Source organism: Lolium rigidum, chromosome 2 (genome assembly GCF_022539505.1).
Source record: "Lolium rigidum isolate FL_2022 chromosome 2, APGP_CSIRO_Lrig_0.1, whole genome shotgun sequence".
Taxonomy (NCBI): domain Eukaryota; kingdom Viridiplantae; phylum Streptophyta; class Magnoliopsida; order Poales; family Poaceae; genus Lolium; species Lolium rigidum.
Window position 1 is genome coordinate 17,836,287 of NC_061509.1, and position 18,487 is coordinate 17,854,773.

Consider the following 18,487-nt stretch of genomic DNA (forward strand, 5'->3'; position numbering starts at 1 on the left):
TTATAAAGCGAACTTCTTGATGAGCTCCTTTAGAAGAGAGGGGCTGGTTCTAAATATGTCGTCCAAGCTGTCACCCACCGTTATCTCTTTCAAATTAGTAGGAGTTTTGATGAACTCAAGGCAGACCTCCTTCAATCCATAACAGTTGTACCGCTCAGCTAGAGTAAATATATCCCTCGCCGAGCTCACGTCGATGTGTTCACACAATTTTTCTTCACATAGTACTTTCAGCCTTTGAAGATCGTATCTGTCCGCTGCTGCAAGCAAATGTTGCAGCCACAGTGCTTCCTGACCTTCCCCTTCCTCTACCATGTCATTCTCCATTTCGGGTAGTGAATCGGTGTAAATAAAGCTTATCAAGCCCTTAAACACTATTGCTTCCATGTCTTCTACGTGGATGACACTTGCTATCGTGCCCTCCTTCATGGGGCCAAATAGCTCTGCCTTGAAGACTGCGGACCGAGCTGCAAGGATGCACCTGTGGGCAGCAAACATGTCATCGCCAACCTTGAATGTCACGTCGGTTCCCTCCTTAGACTGCAGGAGATCGCTGATTTGTTGTTGCAGACAAAACGCCGGTACCTTGATGAAGAGGTCCACGGTGGTGGCAACGGCGAGGTCACATCGGATGGTGAAACAATCGTTCTTTAGATGCTTTGATTTCTCAAGGGCTTTGCTTTTCATAAATTTCTTGAAACCCCAAGATGGATGACTGCTCGAAAAGTTCTTTGGCTGGCATGCACGAATATATGTCGAATTTTGTTTCTCAAGCTGGTCGACGAAACTAAATTCGAACTGCACCTTCAAGGCCTCTGCAACATGTTCATCAACAAGGCGGAGATAGAGAGATACATAGTTGGCACACTCTCTGTTACCATTAGGATAGCAGTCGATGCACCAATTGTGGCCTCCGACCATGAAAGTGAGAGATTGGATTCTCTTTCCATTAGGTGTAGTGGCTTTGGAATGCAAGTAGCGGTTGACCACGAGCAGGTGGTACCCACTGGCCGTGGAGACATTGATGGCATGTCCCACAACCTCACCGTCGCCAACGATAGACACGCCGGCAAACGCCATTGCAGATGAGGGTGAATTCGTGAGTACTGCCGCTCGTCTACCTCGATGCTGCGTCCAAGTTGGGAAAACTTGATTGCTGAAGTTCACGGGCGCGATCAGAATTTGGCTCAGATTTTTTGTTTCTTATTTTCTTCCCTCTATAGCTAATACACATCCCGCTGTGTATATATAGTCGCACGAACTGCAGGCAACCCCTCAACCCAATCGGACTCTAACTTGAAGACGAGACGGACAGGAACTAGTATAACACGCGCGAACACAAACAACTACTAGTATTATATGCAAACTAACCAGCCGTCCACGATAAGGAGTATGATTGTAGGAAACAAAGCTGCGTCTGCTTTGGTCTCCCTCTGTTCTAGAGTTGTAATTGGGGTTATCACTTATCAAGTTAATATACTTTCACCGGGATGAACAAATGACATTTTTTTTTGGATTGAGATGCGTCGAGCTCCAGCGAGGTTACCTAATTTGAATGGGCCAAGCCTCTCAAAAACGTGTGCGAAATCCGGTAGTACATTCTAATGTGCACCAACTCAAATTTTCCTTGTGTAAATAATCGAATGGACTATCATGGTTGGTGATCGGCACCGAAACAATAGAAGTGGCTGCTACCTCCTACTAGAACAGTCCGCCCAAGCAGCGAAAGAGTATAAGGGGAAGTAAAAAAGAATAGAGAGAAGTACAATTTGGACCCCTCAACTTGTCTTAGAGTTCACTTTCCAACCCTTATATTTGAGTTGGTTCAAATTTCATCCCTGAATTCCTTAAACCGTTCAGAATACAACCCTTAACCGTTTAATAGGTTTGACCCGGTTTTTCTTGCTAGAGGTTTTTTCATGTACTCCAACGCAACATCTTACATGTACAAGTATTCATGTACCGACAAGGAAGTCCCGCTCCGCTCCCCTCGTCGTCTCCTCCGGGCGACAGGGGGGGCAAACCCTAGCCCCCCGCCGCCGCCACCTCTCCCCACCATCTCCCCTTCCTCGTCGCCCCCCGAGGCTGCCGCCGGGCAAAGCCGAGCGACGCCGGTGAAGGGGGCGGCGGGGATCTAGCCCCTCTCGGCTCCTGGCGCGGAGGATCTGGAGGGACGCCTCCATGACAGGGACCGGAGGTTTGGACGCGCGCGGGCGGGGCTGCTGTGCGTGCGGGCGTGGTGGTGGCCGGCCATGGAGCGGTTGAGGTGCTGCGGCCTGCGGGGGAGGATGGCGCAAGGCGGCGCGCGCGGGCCCAGATGGGTTCCGGCGGGCCTGCTTGGGCTTGCCAGGGGGTTGCGCTGCGGCTGTTGGCGGCCGGGGCTGTGGCCGCGTCCTCCTTCTTGGCTTCCGCGGCGAGGCTGTAGAGGGCGGGCGTGGCGACGGGCATGGTGGCTGTTCCAAGGGGCTGTGGCATGGTTGGTGCTTCGTGCTGCAGTGGGGTCTGCCGGCGGTGAGGTTGATGGTCCTACGTGGTGTGGCGTCGTCGCCGCGTGGGAGGTGCTTGTGCCAGTGGTTCGCAGGCCGGCGGCGTTGTGGGTCTCCCTCATCTCCGTTCGGCAACGTGGGAGTGCGGAGGTTTGGCTGCTCCGAGCGAAAGCTGATGGCGCGGCAGCTGCGGATGTCGCTATCCTCTTGGGGGCCTTCATGGAGCTTTCGACCTCCTCCGCTCCCGGAGCATTGTTTTTCGGGTGAAAGCCTAGGCCGTGGCAGGGCCGGACGACGGCGTCGATCCACGTCGCTTCCCTCTTGGGGGCGTCGTCTTGAAGACTTTGTTCCCCAGCGTGCTTTCCTGAGGCTGGACTTGTACGACATCGCGGCAGGTGGCCGGCGATGTGTGAGGTCCGTGTGGTGGCTTGTGTGGCAACGATGGCGGTGGTGAGCGATGGTCTGGTAGCGTCAAGACCTTGGCTTCAGCGAGCGTCCGAGCTTCTTCGTCTTGTGCTTCGCTTGCGGTGGAGTCGGAGCTGCTATGGTTTGTCGAGATTCTTCATTTGAGCAGCGTACGATGACCTGCAGGATGGCCCTCTGGCGATGATTTTCTTGGGCGCATGCCTTGCGCTTATCCTCTTCAGAGCTCGTCATCAGAGTCGGAGCTGCCTGTTGCTTCACGAGGAGTCGCTTGTTTGGCGGTGGCCGGCTTGAGCTTCACGGTGCCGCTTCGGCGAGGTCTTGGTGGTTGGTTCTTCGGTGAAGTCGGAGTCGCTGAAGAGTGATGACGATGACGTTGAAGGTCAACCGCGACGACTTCTCGCTCCGGTGGCCTGTGTATCTTGTGTGGGTTGCCAGGGTGGCTCTGTGCCCCTGCGGCGGTCGTGCTCCATGACGATCGTCGGGGCACTTGTTTCGGTTTTCGGCCGGTTTCCCGCTAATAATCTGGCCAAATTCTGTACTTCTTCTTTATTAATGAAAATGGCAAGCCTTTGCCTCGTTTCAAAAAAAAGTATTCATGTACCTCCTCGTACATACATCTTTATCGTCTATCTCTCATCAATCAAGCATCGCCATGTTCCTGCCCAGGCTACCATCGGTGCCCTACTTGGCTGCAGTCGTGCCCCTTGCCCCTGCCCAAGCCACCGCCGTGATATTTCCAAGGCCACAGTTGGATATTGACTGTCTGACCAATTGGCTTAATTAAGAAATGAATCAAAAGAATTGAATTACAACAAATCCGTAGTTAGATATTTAGTGCCTGATTATGGCTTAATGAATCACATGAACATTTTTACCTCCCATGCACATGTATGTCTAGCAAAGGAACTGAGACTGATACACTTAATCGTAGCTTTTGTTGCGGCGTCGCCATCGCCATTAGAGGGCGATGTCCGTACCACCCAGCTTTACTTCACGGTCAGACACTAAGACTCAAAGTCTCACAAGTCCATGGAGACCGGCCTCACATGTATGCCGGCCGGCCTGCATTCAACCGATGCATCTAGTATATAGGCACAAGACGCATTACACGGCAGGATTGATTGCTCCTCCTCAATCGCCCTGTGCAGCGACGAACGCCCAACCCTACTAGCGGCCTGCAGTCTGAAACTCTGGATACGTGCAGCGAGAACATGTACTTTGGAGAGACAATGCGTATGTGCTGATGATATGTATGCTTTGGGTTAAACGATGACATGGCAAGAAAACCGGATCAAAACCTATCAAATCCGGGTAAGGGTTGTATTCCGAACAGTTTATGGAGTTTGGGGGTTAAACTTGAACCAAAGCAAAGATAAGGGTTGTAAAGTGAACATTGAGACAAATTCAGGGTTGTAAATTGGACTTTTCTCAAAAGAATAATATTTGTCACGCGGGATCTACCAAAGTCTCAGCCCAGCCCAAACCCAAACTGCGTTTGCCTCTAGTTGCCTCGCAGGAGAAGATTCATAGCTAGAGTACCTAGAATCGTACGAGTATCAGACATAACTTGTCGTGTGTATAGCAGGACACATAAAAAAATCTAAGCAGGATCTGTTTATTCCTCACGATTTGATCTTGTTTTGCGTCTTCCCTTCGTTCGTGTTCTCTGTGATGATGAAAACATATGACAAGATTGATGTAATCCATTCTATTACACCATGTGGACAAACAAGGCATTTGTCTGAGAGAACAGTGTTTGTTTAGTATTTACCTTGCTAGTTTTTCGCAGCAGTTTGAAGTTTAATTTTTTCTTAGCATACCGAGTAAAAAATTGGTGTATGCTCTATTTCATGATCCGTACATAGTTCTCAATACCCACCCAATCTCGATTGCAAAAGGGAGATATTATGCATGTTGAATGATAACTCCGAAAACCCCTTTCAGCGACAGGAAATGTGAAACATTTGTCCCGTTTACTTGCAGCAGTTCATGTTAACTAATTCTGAAATACTTGTGGCTAGATTTTAGAATTTTGTAATTCTTCTGCAGTTTAAGCTTTGTAGCAAATTTACAGGAGTGGAAGCAGAGTTCTTCTGTTATACGTGTATGCTTGTATGCAAATTAAAAAATATAATGCATCTTCTGTTATACGTCTCCTGCAGTTCAACTGAGATTTTTTTTCTGTAGTTTATGCTTGGAAACAAGTGTTACATGAGTCTCAGAGCAGTTCCATTTTGCTGTGCTTTTTATATACTTGTATGTAAAGTAGACTGTATAGCACACAACTTCCAATACGTTGTTCTTCAGCTTAAGACTGTTTTGCACTCCAACTGAACCGTTTGTTGTTGCCCCTGCTGATTCAGCTTTTGCTCCTCCAGTTCCTTGTCAGCTTCCATCTTTCTGAATGCTGTAGAGCTGATCTTGTTTCCTGTTGATGTTTCTGGCACTAGTTCCACCACTTCAATCTACAAGGAATGAAAAAAAACAGTTAACGATCTACCTACACTCATCCAGTAGACACTTTTTGTGAACTAAAGAAAATAAATAGGTAGTGATCTCGCAAGCAAACCTTCAGTTGTGTGAGTCCTCTCTCTGCCCTCTTCCTGTTGACAGCATGCCCACCTGGCAGTGTCTCCTTGCTGCCCTCAAGAATTGCAGGCAAATAAAATTAGAATCTCTGCGGAGCTATAAACCAAAACAGGTGATCATAGACTCTCGATTTTTCTGCGAACCTATGTAGTGCGAATGATGATAACCTCTCGGAAATTAGGACTTATTTGCCAAGAAATTAGGGAGATAAGTAGAGCTTTGACTAGTGTTAGCATTGCTTTTTCTGGACGTGAAGCAAACATGGCTGCCCATCCCATCTATGTGCTACCAAGCTAGCATTGATAGGAGGAGATGCCTTTGGGGTGATCCTAATTCGTTAATCAATAAAGCTCTACGAATTTGTAAAAAAAACTACACTTATGGTAATAAGGAAAACAGTATAATCGATCACATAACTGGAAAATGTAATCACAAGCATTTTTCCGTGTCTAGCAGGACTCTATCCAGTCCTTGAAATTACATTTGCAAAAGCGCATTACTCTGTTCGAGTTTTTTTTTACTCTGTTAGGTTCCATTTAAAAAAATAATACTTTGAGCCTGAAATAAAGAGAAGCCTGCCTAACCTGACGATGATTGCCTCCAAAGCTTCATCAACAATGGAGGGGCCATAAGGGTCGATGATTGGCTCGACATGAACCTCGAGATCAGGCTTGACGGACTGTAAATGTAGATACATGTCAAGAATCTTTTTTTAGGACAAGACAATCGATATATATAAGGACATGCTAAGAATCTCAATCCGAGCCCACTAGCTGAAAATTGTCGCAAAGTTGCTTACATGGACCATGAGATATTTGGTGGCAACTAATGTATTTTGTTGATCTACATATAAAAAAGCTTTGCAGGATCTGTTGGGAGTATACCTTGATATAACCCTTGACATTTTCCATTCGCATCTCGATTGGTTGTATAAGGTAGGCATACTGCAACACAAGCCACCAAAAAACAAAGATGCCCTTCAGATAATTTGATTAGGACAAAGTGTAGATGCCAAAGCTACATTGCCATGGCCATAGCCAGCTCACAGATTGACATGCTTTGAAAAGAACCTGTGCAGTTCATCCAATAATTGATGCTTTGAAGGTGGATACAATTCAACTAATAATTCATTAATTAAACCCTGCACAGAGCATGTCACCCTGTCAGGTCAGGTGCCCATGGTGTTTTGAACCCTCCGTCCACATTCATTGAACTTGTGTAGTTGCGTGGTTGTATTCATATATATAGAAAAAGATTGCTTGCTAACGATACTGCACACCTACTTACCAATATCCATGACAATGACGTGTCTAGGAATACGATACTTAGAGCATCTCCACTCGTTGGTGCAAGAGAGCATTCGTCTTTGTTAGTAAAACGTGGGTGCGAGCTGATCAGTTACATATCATAGTTCTATCACCGACAATAAATGGTTAAACGTATGTTTTCAGTGTTATATATTTTGTTGGCTCAGGAGGACATATAGATGTGGAGCAGTATCAGCTAGTAATTGCATGCGAGTTGAGACGTCCTGTGTCTCAGACTTAATTCAAAATCGATACCGCAGCGGTAACGCGTTGGTACATGGTACTATCCGATGTTAATTGTCAGAGCAGAAAGTGTTTGCAAAATTGATTAGTCCGGACGTATCAGGAGGAGGACAAAGGAGGCGATCGGCGCGTTAAACAATGTAATTAGAGCATTAGGTGACAAGAAGATAGGAGGAAGGTGTTTTGACGGACCTTTTTCTTGGCGAGCATCGGGCCGTCGCAGACGCCGATCACGATCCGCTCCCTCGCCAGCTCCGCCGCCGCCTGCCGTCACGCGCGCACATGACGCCCAGTTTAGTTTTGGTGGATCGGAGTTACTTAGTTCACGGGATGACAACGACTCTTGTTTTGTCCCATCCCATAAATTTCAGATGAGGAAGAGGAATCATTTGAAACAAGCGGGCGGCTGATCTCGGACGAACCGAATCAGCCCCGATGTTGAATCACGAGCTGATTCAGTGACGGCGAGATCAAGGGTAGGACGGACCTGGAGGAAGAGGTGGTGGCCGCGGTGCAGGCGGTCGAAGGTGCCGCCGATGACGACGGCCGCGTAATTACGGGACGGCTGCGGCGGTGGCGTCGCGACGGAGCCGGAACCATCGCCGTCGCTCTGGGCTGAGCCCGAGACGGCTTGGCCCGCTGGGGCGGCCGCGTCCACTGGGGAGATGGCGGCGGCGGCTTCTTCGGCTCCTCCTTTGGATGCTTGCTCCGCAATCATGGCCACCATGGCGGTAGCGACGCGCGTTGAATGGAAGGGGAGAGCCGGAGAGGGGAGTTGGTTCGCGTGTGCCGGTGTGCGGCGTGGGAGGGAGCAGCGCCGCTTTTTATATGCCCTTTGACTCAACTGACTGACCACCACCACCAATTCTGGGTGGGTGGGTGGCTGCTAGTGCTGCAGCATTCAAATTTTGTTTTTCAAATTTCTCCAATACATTTCTCTTCGGACGCGACAAACCCTCGCTCCAGAACTAACTTAAATTCTCGATCACCCTATTTCATCAATGATTCATGTGTAACTGTAAAAAAATATGTGTAATTGCATAACCATGTGTGGTAATTCATGTGTAATTGCGAAAATACATGTGTAATTGCATAACTATGTGCAATTGCACATCCATGTACAATTCTAATTTAGACAATTCACAATAAAAATATAACAATTCTAGAGTCGATATAGAACTAACTTGATTCTCGGTTTATCTAAACTAACAAAGGGTTTCGTTTCTCTTTTCAGTGATCCCTCGATCGAAAACTCACACTGACATGTACACAAATGTTACTCGCCCGAAATCTTCTTAACATTTCACGTAATTTTGAGGTCAGACTCACAGTAATAAACACGTTTTATAATGGGACACTATTTGATCTTCTCACAGTTGGAGTGATTAATATTTCTGCTCGGCATCATCATTGAGAGTGATGAAAATCTCAGTATACATATCTCTAGGATGTAGCCAAACAAAACAAAACAAAAACTTGGAACGGGGAATAGATAAGGTGCTTAAGTAGTAGTAACATGAATGCTTAACTAGACAACGACGCTTAACATACAAGCTTACACATATAACTAGCTCAGGAATAGGCATAGAACCCCCTAAAAAGAATAGACAATACAACCGGCCTGTACCTGCAACGAATTGCTTGGATTTAGAGCAGAAGCAGCTCACATGCTGAAATGCTTGCGCACCCTCTTTCAACAACCCATGTAGAAGCATCTTACAATGCACATACGCTCGACAACACAAAATCAATTGAATTTGTACCAGGATCTACAATGCACATCATACTCTAGCCGGGGAACAGATCTTGAGGAACTCGTCGATCTTGGCCGAGTACAGGTGAGGGAAGCTCCGGTAGTGGTCCACATGGGGCGACGAGACGAAATTGTGGGCGGACACGCTCAGCCCCAATGATCTCTGCGTGCTGATGAAGCTCTCTACGCACTCGGCGGGTATTACCCTGTCGGCTGTGCTGTACAGGTAGAACTGGGGGCAGGACGGCTGCTTCTCCGAGAGAACTGCGAGGACCTTGCGTAGTCTCCTGAACATGATCAGCATGAGGCAGTAAAATGTCAGGAAATGAGAATCTGTTGAAACTGTTTCTATGAAGAACAAACGAGAAAAAGGATTTGAAATGAAGCAATGATGCCTAGACGAAGATGAATTATACTCGTTCACTAATTTACCATGTGCCGATGAAAATAGAGAACTAACACGCTGATGCTATTTGTGATTTGAGATATCAGTTACATACTAGGTCTGGCCTTAACTGGTTGTGCCTGGCAATGTTCTTGTTGAAGACATTGTTTTGAGAGCGGAGACCATCTTCAGGGTGAAAATCTAAGATCTTTGATCGGGCGACGACAACGCTGGTGCACTGTTCCCTTCTTGGAGGCGTTGCTTTTGAAGAGTCTGAATTTCAGGTGTTGTCTCGGTGGTGGATGTATTACTGTTGCTAGGGCTGGGATACTGTAGCGGGACTTTTATTTCTTAGTTTTCTTTTTCTCTTTTTTGGCTGTGTGCATCCGTAATGTTATTAGAACATTGCGTTGTTGCAGAGGCTGGGTGTAATTGGTATCTTCTGATATTAATATATTCCCTTTATCGAAAAAGTTACATACTAGGTGTTTCACACGTTGGGAGGGACGGTATTATGCGTCAGAACAGGTTAAGAAGGAAAATAAACTACGTAACTGTACAGAACAGAAGTGTCTATTACAAATTACAAATGTAATAATACGTTCTTCAATCCCATCCTCCACCTCTCCAAGCCCAGGTGGAAGTAAGAAGCAAATAGCATAACCCCGAAATGATGTAGGCCTTTTTTAATGATGATTATAGACTGCATGTAGACACTAGAATAGAAGGGTCGACAGGCCGTCTGGGCCCATTAATAAAATATACAAAATATTGAAAATATGTATCTGGCAATATAGCTTAATTTTGCAGATGCATGTTGAAATTATTCGTAAGGGAAAACCATATATCCTCAGTTTCATCGCACTGAAATACTAAATACGTTACATCATTTTCTTTACAGTTTTTAGATAGCACTATGATATAGATTAGTTAAAATGCATAAAACCACCGCCAAAAATATAGCCACATTGTATATCAGGTACGTGAACCACAATTAGCTGTCAATACCATGCAACCAGGGCAATAATTATTAATGGTGAATGGACTTACTGATTTACATCAGGTACGTGAAGGACAATCTCAAAGAACTTGTGAAGAGTTGACAGAAGAAAAGTTTCACCCCATGATGGTTTCGTCAAATCGGAGACAGAATTAACTTTGTTCAAGGCACCATTCAAAGTAGACCCATCAGGACAGTCAGCTGAAGGTCCTGTCAAAGTACTGCTTTTCTTTAGCATGGCAGCAGAGAAACCAGCAGCCCAGACCTGAATTAAGGGTACATATGAGAAACTCCAAGTATACAAGTTTGTCCTCATGGGAGAACTACGTTCAAACCATTGTAGGTGCAATAATAGATTACTATAGTGAAATGTTGCATAAATGCAAGTATCCCACTGGCTAAACTGGAAGAAGGCGATTGCAGCATTTACCATTACCAGTTGAAAGCTTAATTCAAGTGTATCGAGATTCAAGAGTCCAGTAAAAGACTAGTAAGATATACAAACCTCCGGTCTTATCTCTAGAACTGGTGCAGAGTCCACAATGCATCCCCTTATCCTCTCAATTATATCAGCCCTTGATTGTAGATTCTCAAGTACTGCACCATAACTGAAAAGAAATTAAAAGCAAATAGTCTTATATACACAGCAAATCTGAAACCATGGACATCAGGTTAAAGACACTGACAAATCAAATCTCCACTTCCAGTTGGGTTTTAAGTAAGATGCACAAGTATCCTTAACTACATGCAACGATCACTTGAAACTATTGGACATTAAAGCTACCCAATCAACCATACAAACTTGTGTGTAGTTCAGTATCATATATCAGTAAGATGGTAACCACAGCACTGCAGCTCCAGGCCTAAGCCCTGTATGTAAACCAATGTGACTCAACAAACAATACTATGACCATGCAGCTATCGTTTCCCGACTCTGTTTTATTCAACCTGCTCATCCAAAGATGTACCAAAAGCACATGATGAGGTATTAATAATTGGACAATAACAGTAGGATAGGATCATTCCAACTGTGAGTTCAAGTACAAGGAAAGAACAAAGACGTTTAAATTACGAAATCTAGTCATTCTTTAATTGCAGGCATATCTGATGTGTTATTTGACAAAACTACCTCAATTCAATTATTTATCTTCACCTTCTTCATTTCTCCTATATGCATACCGCTAGGTGGCGTGAAAGCATGAGACGTAGAATAGAGAGGCACAGAGATAATCAACTAGACACGAAACCTACGCAGCAAAGCAGAGTTTCTCCAGTGTAAGCTGGCCCAACACAACCCCCTGGTTTCCATCATCAACAAGTAACGGCTCTTGTGGCGTACAAACAATTTGCTTGTGCGCGTGCGCCTCCCCTGATTTGGGATGTCTTTGATAATAGCACGTGTAGTCAATCAACCAAGCAAGCAGGTTTTATCCACCAACCTCATGTAGTAGCAAATCAAACTGTCACAACAAAAACATGGTGGGCACCAAGCGCAAGCGCCCCCATGTCAATGTGGGATCAGCAAACCATGCAGAGGTTGCCTAACTACACTTGGTCATCAACCTGCTATATCCGAGATTCCGAATTCAATTGCAAACCCTCGGGTTTCTACCGGAGAAAAAAAGTGCAGAGACACGAAGGAATGTGGTTAAAGAGGGAGGAGGAATTTGGGTTGCCGTACGCGAGCCAGCCGGTGTTGCTGAAGGTGTGGAATAGGAGCGTGCGTCGGCGGTCGGCGTCGCACCAGGCGGCGATCTCGGCGGAGAGGTCGGCGACCCTGAGCTCGACGCGGCGGCCGAGGTCGAGGCCGACGAGGTCGCGGACGGGGACGACGAACCGCACGGACCCGACCCCGCGGTCGCGGTAGAGGTCGGCGTACCTGCGCAGGTGCTTCTGGCGCGCGCCCAGCCACCCCAGCAGCACCACCAGCGCGGGGCCCTCCTCGCCGCCGCGGCCGGCCCCGAACGGCGAGCCGGACGAGGTGTCCTGCGGGGGCGGCGGGTCCCACTGGATGAAGGGGTCGGAGTCCGGCGGGAGGAGGCTGAAGGGCGCGGCGGCGGCGGAGGAGGAGGGGAGGGAGATGGAGGAGAGGCTGGCGCGGCCGCGGAAGGAGGGCCCGGACCCGCCGCCGGGGCTGCGCGGGAAGGAGAGGCAGCACGCGACGGGGCGGCGCGCGTGGCGGTACACTACGCTCCGGCGGTGCGCGGCGGCGAGGAGGCGGACGGAGCAGGCCGCCATCGCCATGGCTCTGCTCTGCTGCGGCAGTGGCGATGGGGAAGAAGAGAAGACGACGAGCGGACGATTTAATGGCACGCGCATGGTCGGCAGGAGGTGCGGCCGGCGGTGGGCCCGGCCTGTCATGGACAGTGGTTTCCGTCGTGGGATCTGCTGATGGGCTGTGTGGGCAGTGAGGTGATGGGGTTGCACGTGGGCCTTGGCTGTGCCGGCGCCGTAGGCAGTAAATTTTGCCATAAACCATCCTTCGTCCAACACTGTACATCCCCGCGTCTTAAAAGTGAGGGAGAGTGCTATCTATGCAACGTGACATGTTTGCCTCGAAACGATGATGACGAATGAAGGGGTGTGTCCGTGACACGATCGACTAAATGTGTACTGTAACTTTTTCCCACTCAAACGAAATGTATTTCTACTCCGTAGCTTTTTTCATAAATCAAAAAATTTAAACTTTGACTAATATCGTGGAAAAAATTAGTCGTCGTTGTAGATGCTAGCGGTAATTGATATTTTTAAATATTAATATCAGAAAACTTATATAAATTAGTAAATTATGATACAACATTTTATAAAAATCTAACTATACTAATTTAGTGTCATAAGGTACTACTTTTTCTATAAAATTAGTCAAACTTTATCAAATTTAAAGTACTGTTGTTCGGAGTACATGCGATAGATTTATCTTATCTAGATGCTACATGTTCATGTACTATGTTGATATGCATATTTAGTTTACATGTTGTTGTGTAGTCATGATTTATCAATTGTTTATTCGAAACTAAATCTTATGCATGTTTTGACGGTCTTCCAACATTGTCAACCCAGACTTTCCTTTTCAAGACAGTAATTGCTACAATATATACCCTGCATTTTGGAAATAATATAGCATCTATCGATAATTTTCAAGATTGTAAATTCACTAGAGTAGTTTATAGCATCTATCGATAATTTTTTTCTGCATTTTGGAAATAATGTAGCATGAAACATGGAAATATTTTTCTTTGCTTCAAGCCTCACTAAGTTCGAACCATTATCGAGGCAAGGAAGAATTGAAATAAACACTTGTTTTTTATTTATACCAAACTATTTTAGTCTGCCATAACTTATCTTGACACATACATTTAAGTTTTTGGTGATACATCTTTCAATATGATATCTTAAATACTATTGTTAGATATAGCTAGTAGAATCAACAATGTAATCGTGATCATATATATTAAGGTACATCCGCCATAAAATTCTATTATATACCATTACAAATGTATTTCTCGTGCTAATATGATTTTTCAGAATTTTTGTTTTTCCTTAAAACGAACTTCACTGTAATGTATAAAGTGGATATGTAGTTGTATGCCCATAATATCTTTAAATATCTACAAGACCTAGTAGAGCATTGTAGAGCAAATGAATCTAACAAAAAACTTGACAAGCTTTACTAAAAGTTGTTTCCTTAGTATTGTAGAACTACATGCTCTAACCAATGCAACCAAAATATCGATATGATGAAAGAAGCTAGCCAATACATTTGTACTTCAACACTCCCAGCCCCCTCACATGTGGCTGCCTCACGCCAAAACATGGATCAAACGTGGGCTGCAATATTTTTAATTTTTATTGCGTCAGTTTGTTCTTGAACTCAAGACCTCCTAGCTCCGATAATATATAGAATTGCATGATCTAGCCACTTAAGTAAAAGACCGATATGGTGTAAGAGACAGGGCTACATTTATACTTCAACAAGTATAATACTATGAACTTTACGTATGTGTGCGGCTTCGACGAGTATTTTGTCCTCCAATATTTACTTCTCAAACCATAGAAGTGGTGAATGGCCTAATTCTCCTAGAAAGGGTGGCAAAGGGATAAGTGAGAAATAATCATAGGTTCCGATTATGATAAGGCCATATGTTTAACTAGCCTTTTCTTGTTTTAGTATTTGAATAATTTTGTTTTCAATCTACCAAAAAAAATTGTTTTGTGGGTGATATTATAGTAGAGAAACAAACAGTGCGATAAATTTCTAATTCTTCAATGAGCTTGCGACGAGAGTCGAGACATTATGAATACTAATCGCGCATCCAAACGCCACACCGGTGAATGAATTGTCCGCCTCGTTTCTACTTTGCTTGATTCGCAGCATCCTGCATTATTCTCCGTACGGTGTGCAACTGTGCAAGATACGCATCCATGGACAGACACAAAACACAATACATGGGATCCATGCTAGGCTGCTAGCCGACGACTACTCGCCCGAGGGATTCGCTTATCGAGGGATTTCACAAGTTTATCTAAATTTAGATATATCTAAACAATCTTTAGTGTATATATACATTAGATATTAAACAAAATTCCGGCAGAGGGAGTAGCAGTTGTTTGATTTGTTGTACTTTCTACGTTTTCACAGCAGTCTACCCGATCTGTAGTCTCCTAAATCATAAACGCTCGGAGGGCAGAAAGATCTGATGATAAAACATATTCAGAAGGATTATGTTCGCACCGTGACATGATAAATATAATCGGTCCAAACACAAGCATCGCAAAGCTGTAGTCGCACAGAAGCAAAGAGTACACAAGGGGTGGCAACCTTTCTAAAACAACAGTCTAGTCTTTGGGAAACACTGAATGCGGTGTGAGAAGGAGATGGCATGTATCAGACAACTAGATGTCCATTGGTGCAGCGTCCGCTGCAGGGGCATCTGCTGGGGGTGCATCCGCTGGGGGTGCATCACCCCCTTCCTCCTGCATCGGCACATCGGCCGGTGGTGCCTCATCGGCCGCCTCCATGGAGTCGATTATTTCCTGGATCCTCTGGGAGTCAATCATGGAGAATGGCTCGACGGTGCCGTCCTCCTTTGTGCCCACAATAGCAATGGTGCAGTTGGAGCTGGTCAGCTTCTCACCTTGGAGAGTCTCCTTTATGGCCGAGAGGGCATCTCTGATGAGCTGGTCCGGGGTGTAGTCATTGAATTTCTCGAATCTGCGCTCGAGGTAAGTCTTCGCTGCCTGAGAGCGGGAGCCAATGGCAAATGCCTGGTACTCAAAGTAGTTGCCACTGGGGCAGTTATAGTAGAGATGGGCTCCAGACTCATCTAGACCAGCAACAAGGAGGCCAACACCATAGGGCCTCTTCCATGAACGCTGTGTGCAAACCTGCAACGTTAGAATACAATGTTAATATATTATATGCAATAAGATGGGAAGAGAGATACAATGGTTTAAAACATGTCGATTTTCAGATACTGTTCTTATATAGTACAAGTAATCAAGAGGCTGGGTTTAATAAAATTATTTCGCTACAACTACAAGACTAGAATCACAAAATGGAATCAATAACTGAATGATCTTGAGCAAATACATGCTGAACTTCTCCACAAAACAGAAACATACATCCCCATATGCTAATCAAGAAGTGTCTACTCAACTATGAGAATTTTTTGGCAACATGAGCCCATATTCTAGAAAGCTAGATCCGCCCATCTCAAGCACGAACTCAACCCAGGGGGTAGAAGCACATAAGCACGAGCAGAACTAAACAAAAACTGAGACTATCCATTCCCCTATGAAGTGCAAATATATCATGGTGGTATGAAAGGCAGATATATCATGGCGCCATGAAGTGCAGATATATCATGGTGCCATGAAGTGCAGATATATCATGGTGCCATGAAGTGCAGATATATCATGGTGACTTAAGTGTAGATATATCATGGTGCCTTGAAGTGCAGATATATCATGGTGCCTTGAAGTGCAGATATATCACTGGGCACAACTTAACCTTCCAGTAGTCAAAACAAAATGCATACCAAACCCCATAGTCCACATTAATGATGTGTTTATGTATTATTAAAGATCACTGTTAGTTTTTACATCTTATTGTTTTTGTCTTCGAGGGGAGGAGGCAAATAGAGACATGGAGACAGAAGTATGTTCGCAAAAGAACAGAAGAATAAACTGAAATTGAAATTTTATTGGCTAACGCCATTCAATGAAAAAAAAAAGGCCTATGTGAATCATTACTCTTTAAAGCTAGACGAGGAGACACTTCTAGAGAAGTCTGTAAGCTAAAACAGGGAAACAATCAAACGATGAGCAGGAAAAGAATAACATGATATGAGGCAGTGAACTTGTCCGGGAATAGAGATCCTACTCATAGATAATATACCAAATTTACTACTAAGAGATCTGCCAGTATCAGGTTATTTCCGACTTTAAGAGCATACATGTATGGAGTCATCACACGCTACTAGAAATGTGAATGTCTGATATTAAGAAACAGAGTCAGTCTGGATGTGTGACACAATACAAATTACACATGTAAGCTAGGTTAATTTGTTGAGGCAACAGCTTCTGGGCAGCTTATTAGTTCACTTACAGATACAGTAGCTAAGGTGAAAAGCACACAAACATATGGAAAATAAAACATGCACCAATTTGTAGTATTGGATCTACCATAAATCGCACATTATTTGAGAATGAGTGGCACAGGACACATAACTAAAAACTGTAGAAAACTTCAACAGAAGCTCACCTTCAGAAGTTACCAGACAAAATTGTCGGCAAGTGGTGCTGTGGCAGTATAAGAAATGAAATAAGAAGACAAATAAAACTCTTGATTGGTCCAACCGAACAAGAGTTAAGCCGTCCAAGGTTCACCAATTTAAAACCATATCACGCTTATTTTGTGATTTTCCCTTGTCGGCTTATGAAAAATTATCTGTTGCAAGAACTGGATCGAAAAACAGACCACGAAATTTTTGGTCCAGTGAGACTCCAATCATATCTTGACACAGTGTACATTGTAATTTCTTATCACCCTACCTAAATGCCCAAACACACGCGCAGCGGAATAGAGCTGATTCAGCAAACTTCAGGAGCAAAGCCTGATACTACTACACACATTAACATATAGTTACATACTTATCAAGCCCGAGGACCATATTTCAGTAATGTTGTGAGGACCTTCAGAGGAAAGCTCTTGATGCTGCTATAGGTTTCAGTTCATGGAAAATTCTACAACCAGACATAAGAAATCTAGCAGCACGGTAGTTGAGGCATGGCTAAATTGAATTATATGCACAAATCAGAGCAATAGGGTCTGAATTAAGGCTGGATCCTGATCCGTACCACCAGCAAAAACATTATTAAATCCTATAAAAAAAATTACTAATAATGGTGCGCGCTTCCCGTGAAGAATCAAAACCCTAATTACCAAGGAAAATCGAAGACGAGATTATCACGAAAGCGTAGGCCCCGCTCCAGATCTGATTCATCCACCACGGGAACGTCACGGCAGGGGCAGATCGAGGCAAAGGCAGCAGAAAAAGTAGGAGGAGCAGAAGGGGATCGGGCGGAGGAGGACGGACCTGCGCCTTGTCGGCGAGTCGGAGCGCGAGCCTGGAGATGGGGAGGGGCGCGTCGTAGACGAAGGCGTGGTTGATGCACTCGTTGCGGAGGAAGCGGGAGAGGACGCGGCCGTCGGCGGTGAGCCCCGCGAGGGCGACGCCGGCGTGGTCGGCGACGCGGAAGACCTTGCGCTGGTGGGAGGAGAGCTCGTTGTTGGCCTTGTTGGCGGCGGCGAGGACGGCGTGCGTGGCGGAGCGGAGGCCGACGCAGGCGGAGCCCTGCTTGACGGCCTCCATGGCGTACTCCACCTGGAACAGCCGCCCCGCCGGGCTCCACGTCGTCACGTCCGTGTCGTACTGGTTGCGGAACATCTTCGAAGCGCCGAGTTCGTCGAGCTCGAGTTCTCGATCCGGAGAGTGTGTGTGCTGGATGTAGGGTTTGGATGTGCGAGGAGACGGAGACCCTTTTGTTGGATTGGAGTTCTTCTTGGGCTCCAAGACCAACAAGGGAGGCGGAAGGAAGAGGAGGAGGGCGGGGCCCGCCGTCAGTGACAACGGAGGGCAAGCGGGCCCCACGTGCTTTTTATTTTTTTTCTTTCGTATAAGAAGGGAAATCAGATGGGCCGGACTCAACTAGGCCTATAGTTATGGCCTTTATGGCCGCGTTCCTCTGAAAATACTACTACTCGCGAGAACCATCTAAAAAACCAAAATCCTCAACAAC

At 45.6% G+C, this 18,487-nt stretch overlaps 4 protein-coding genes and 1 non-coding gene across 5 annotated transcripts; 1 reads left to right on the forward strand and 4 right to left on the reverse strand.

The window, feature by feature from the left end:
• On the reverse strand, positions 1 to 1,077 carry LOC124689276 (BTB/POZ and MATH domain-containing protein 1-like). The gene has a single exon (XM_047222830.1). It carries the CDS (start codon positions 1,075 to 1,077, stop codon positions 1 to 3), a length of 1,077 nt encoding a protein of 358 aa, XP_047078786.1.
• A 3,495-nt stretch (positions 1,078 to 4,572) lies between these two features.
• LOC124693973 lies at positions 4,573 to 4,659 on the forward strand. Its single transcript, XR_007000410.1, has one exon. It is a non-coding gene; the product is annotated as a small nucleolar RNA SNOR75 (small nucleolar RNA).
• Positions 4,660 to 4,935: 276 nt separating this feature from the next.
• Positions 4,936 to 7,829, reverse strand: LOC124691359 (phosphopantetheine adenylyltransferase-like). The gene is made up of 6 exons (XM_047224643.1): positions 7,536 to 7,829; positions 7,241 to 7,312; positions 6,383 to 6,442; positions 6,083 to 6,177; positions 5,479 to 5,548; positions 4,936 to 5,374 (listed from the first exon to the last, which is right to left on the reverse strand). The coding sequence occupies exons 1-6, from the start codon at positions 7,773 to 7,775 to the stop codon at positions 5,213 to 5,215; spliced, it is 699 nt and encodes a 232-aa protein (XP_047080599.1). The 5' UTR covers positions 7,776 to 7,829; the 3' UTR covers positions 4,936 to 5,212.
• An 887-nt stretch (positions 7,830 to 8,716) lies between these two features.
• On the reverse strand, positions 8,717 to 12,658 carry LOC124689277 (transmembrane protein 53-like). Its single transcript, XM_047222831.1, has 4 exons — positions 11,868 to 12,658; positions 10,692 to 10,794; positions 10,237 to 10,451; positions 8,717 to 9,088 (listed from the first exon to the last, which is right to left on the reverse strand). Exons 1-4 carry the CDS (start codon positions 12,656 to 12,658, stop codon positions 8,830 to 8,832), a joined length of 1,368 nt encoding a protein of 455 aa, XP_047078787.1. The 3' UTR covers positions 8,717 to 8,829.
• A 2,223-nt stretch (positions 12,659 to 14,881) lies between these two features.
• On the reverse strand, positions 14,882 to 18,214 carry LOC124691358 (proteasome subunit alpha type-1). The gene is made up of 2 exons (XM_047224642.1): positions 17,785 to 18,214; positions 14,882 to 15,571 (listed from the first exon to the last, which is right to left on the reverse strand). Exons 1-2 carry the CDS (start codon positions 18,133 to 18,135, stop codon positions 15,080 to 15,082), a joined length of 843 nt encoding a protein of 280 aa, XP_047080598.1. The 5' UTR covers positions 18,136 to 18,214; the 3' UTR covers positions 14,882 to 15,079.
• Between the last annotated feature and the right edge of the window lie 273 nt (positions 18,215 to 18,487).

Excerpts from the sequence above, each read along its gene's own strand:
- LOC124689276 (XM_047222830.1), bottom strand. The coding sequence starts at position 1,077 with ATGGCGTTTGCCGGCGTGTCTATCGTTGGCGACGGTGAGGTTGTGGGA.
- LOC124691359 (XM_047224643.1), bottom strand. The coding sequence starts at position 7,775 with ATGGTGGCCATGATTGCGGAGCAAGCATCCAAAGGAGGAGCCGAAGAA. Across the intron at positions 6,443-7,240 it reads CGATGCTCGCCAAGAAAAAG|TATGCCTACCTTATACAACC; the intron begins GTCCGTCAAAAC and ends CTTGTGTTGCAG. Across the intron at positions 5,549-6,082 it reads TTGGAGGCAATCATCGTCAG|CAAGGAGACACTGCCAGGTG; the intron begins GTTAGGCAGGCT and ends TCTTGAGGGCAG.
- LOC124689277 (XM_047222831.1), bottom strand. The coding sequence starts at position 12,658 with ATGGCAAAATTTACTGCCTACGGCGCCGGCACAGCCAAGGCCCACGTG. Across the intron at positions 10,795-11,867 it reads AGCAACACCGGCTGGCTCGC|TTATGGTGCAGTACTTGAGA; the intron begins GTACGGCAACCC and ends ATTTCTTTTCAG. Across the intron at positions 9,089-10,236 it reads CACGTACCTGATGTAAATCA|GAGACTACGCAAGGTCCTCG; the intron begins GTAAGTCCATTC and ends GATCATGTTCAG.
- LOC124691358 (XM_047224642.1), bottom strand. The coding sequence starts at position 18,135 with ATGTTCCGCAACCAGTACGACACGGACGTGACGACGTGGAGCCCGGCG. Across the intron at positions 15,572-17,784 it reads GACTCGCCGACAAGGCGCAG|GTTTGCACACAGCGTTCATG; the intron begins GTCCGTCCTCCT and ends CTAACGTTGCAG.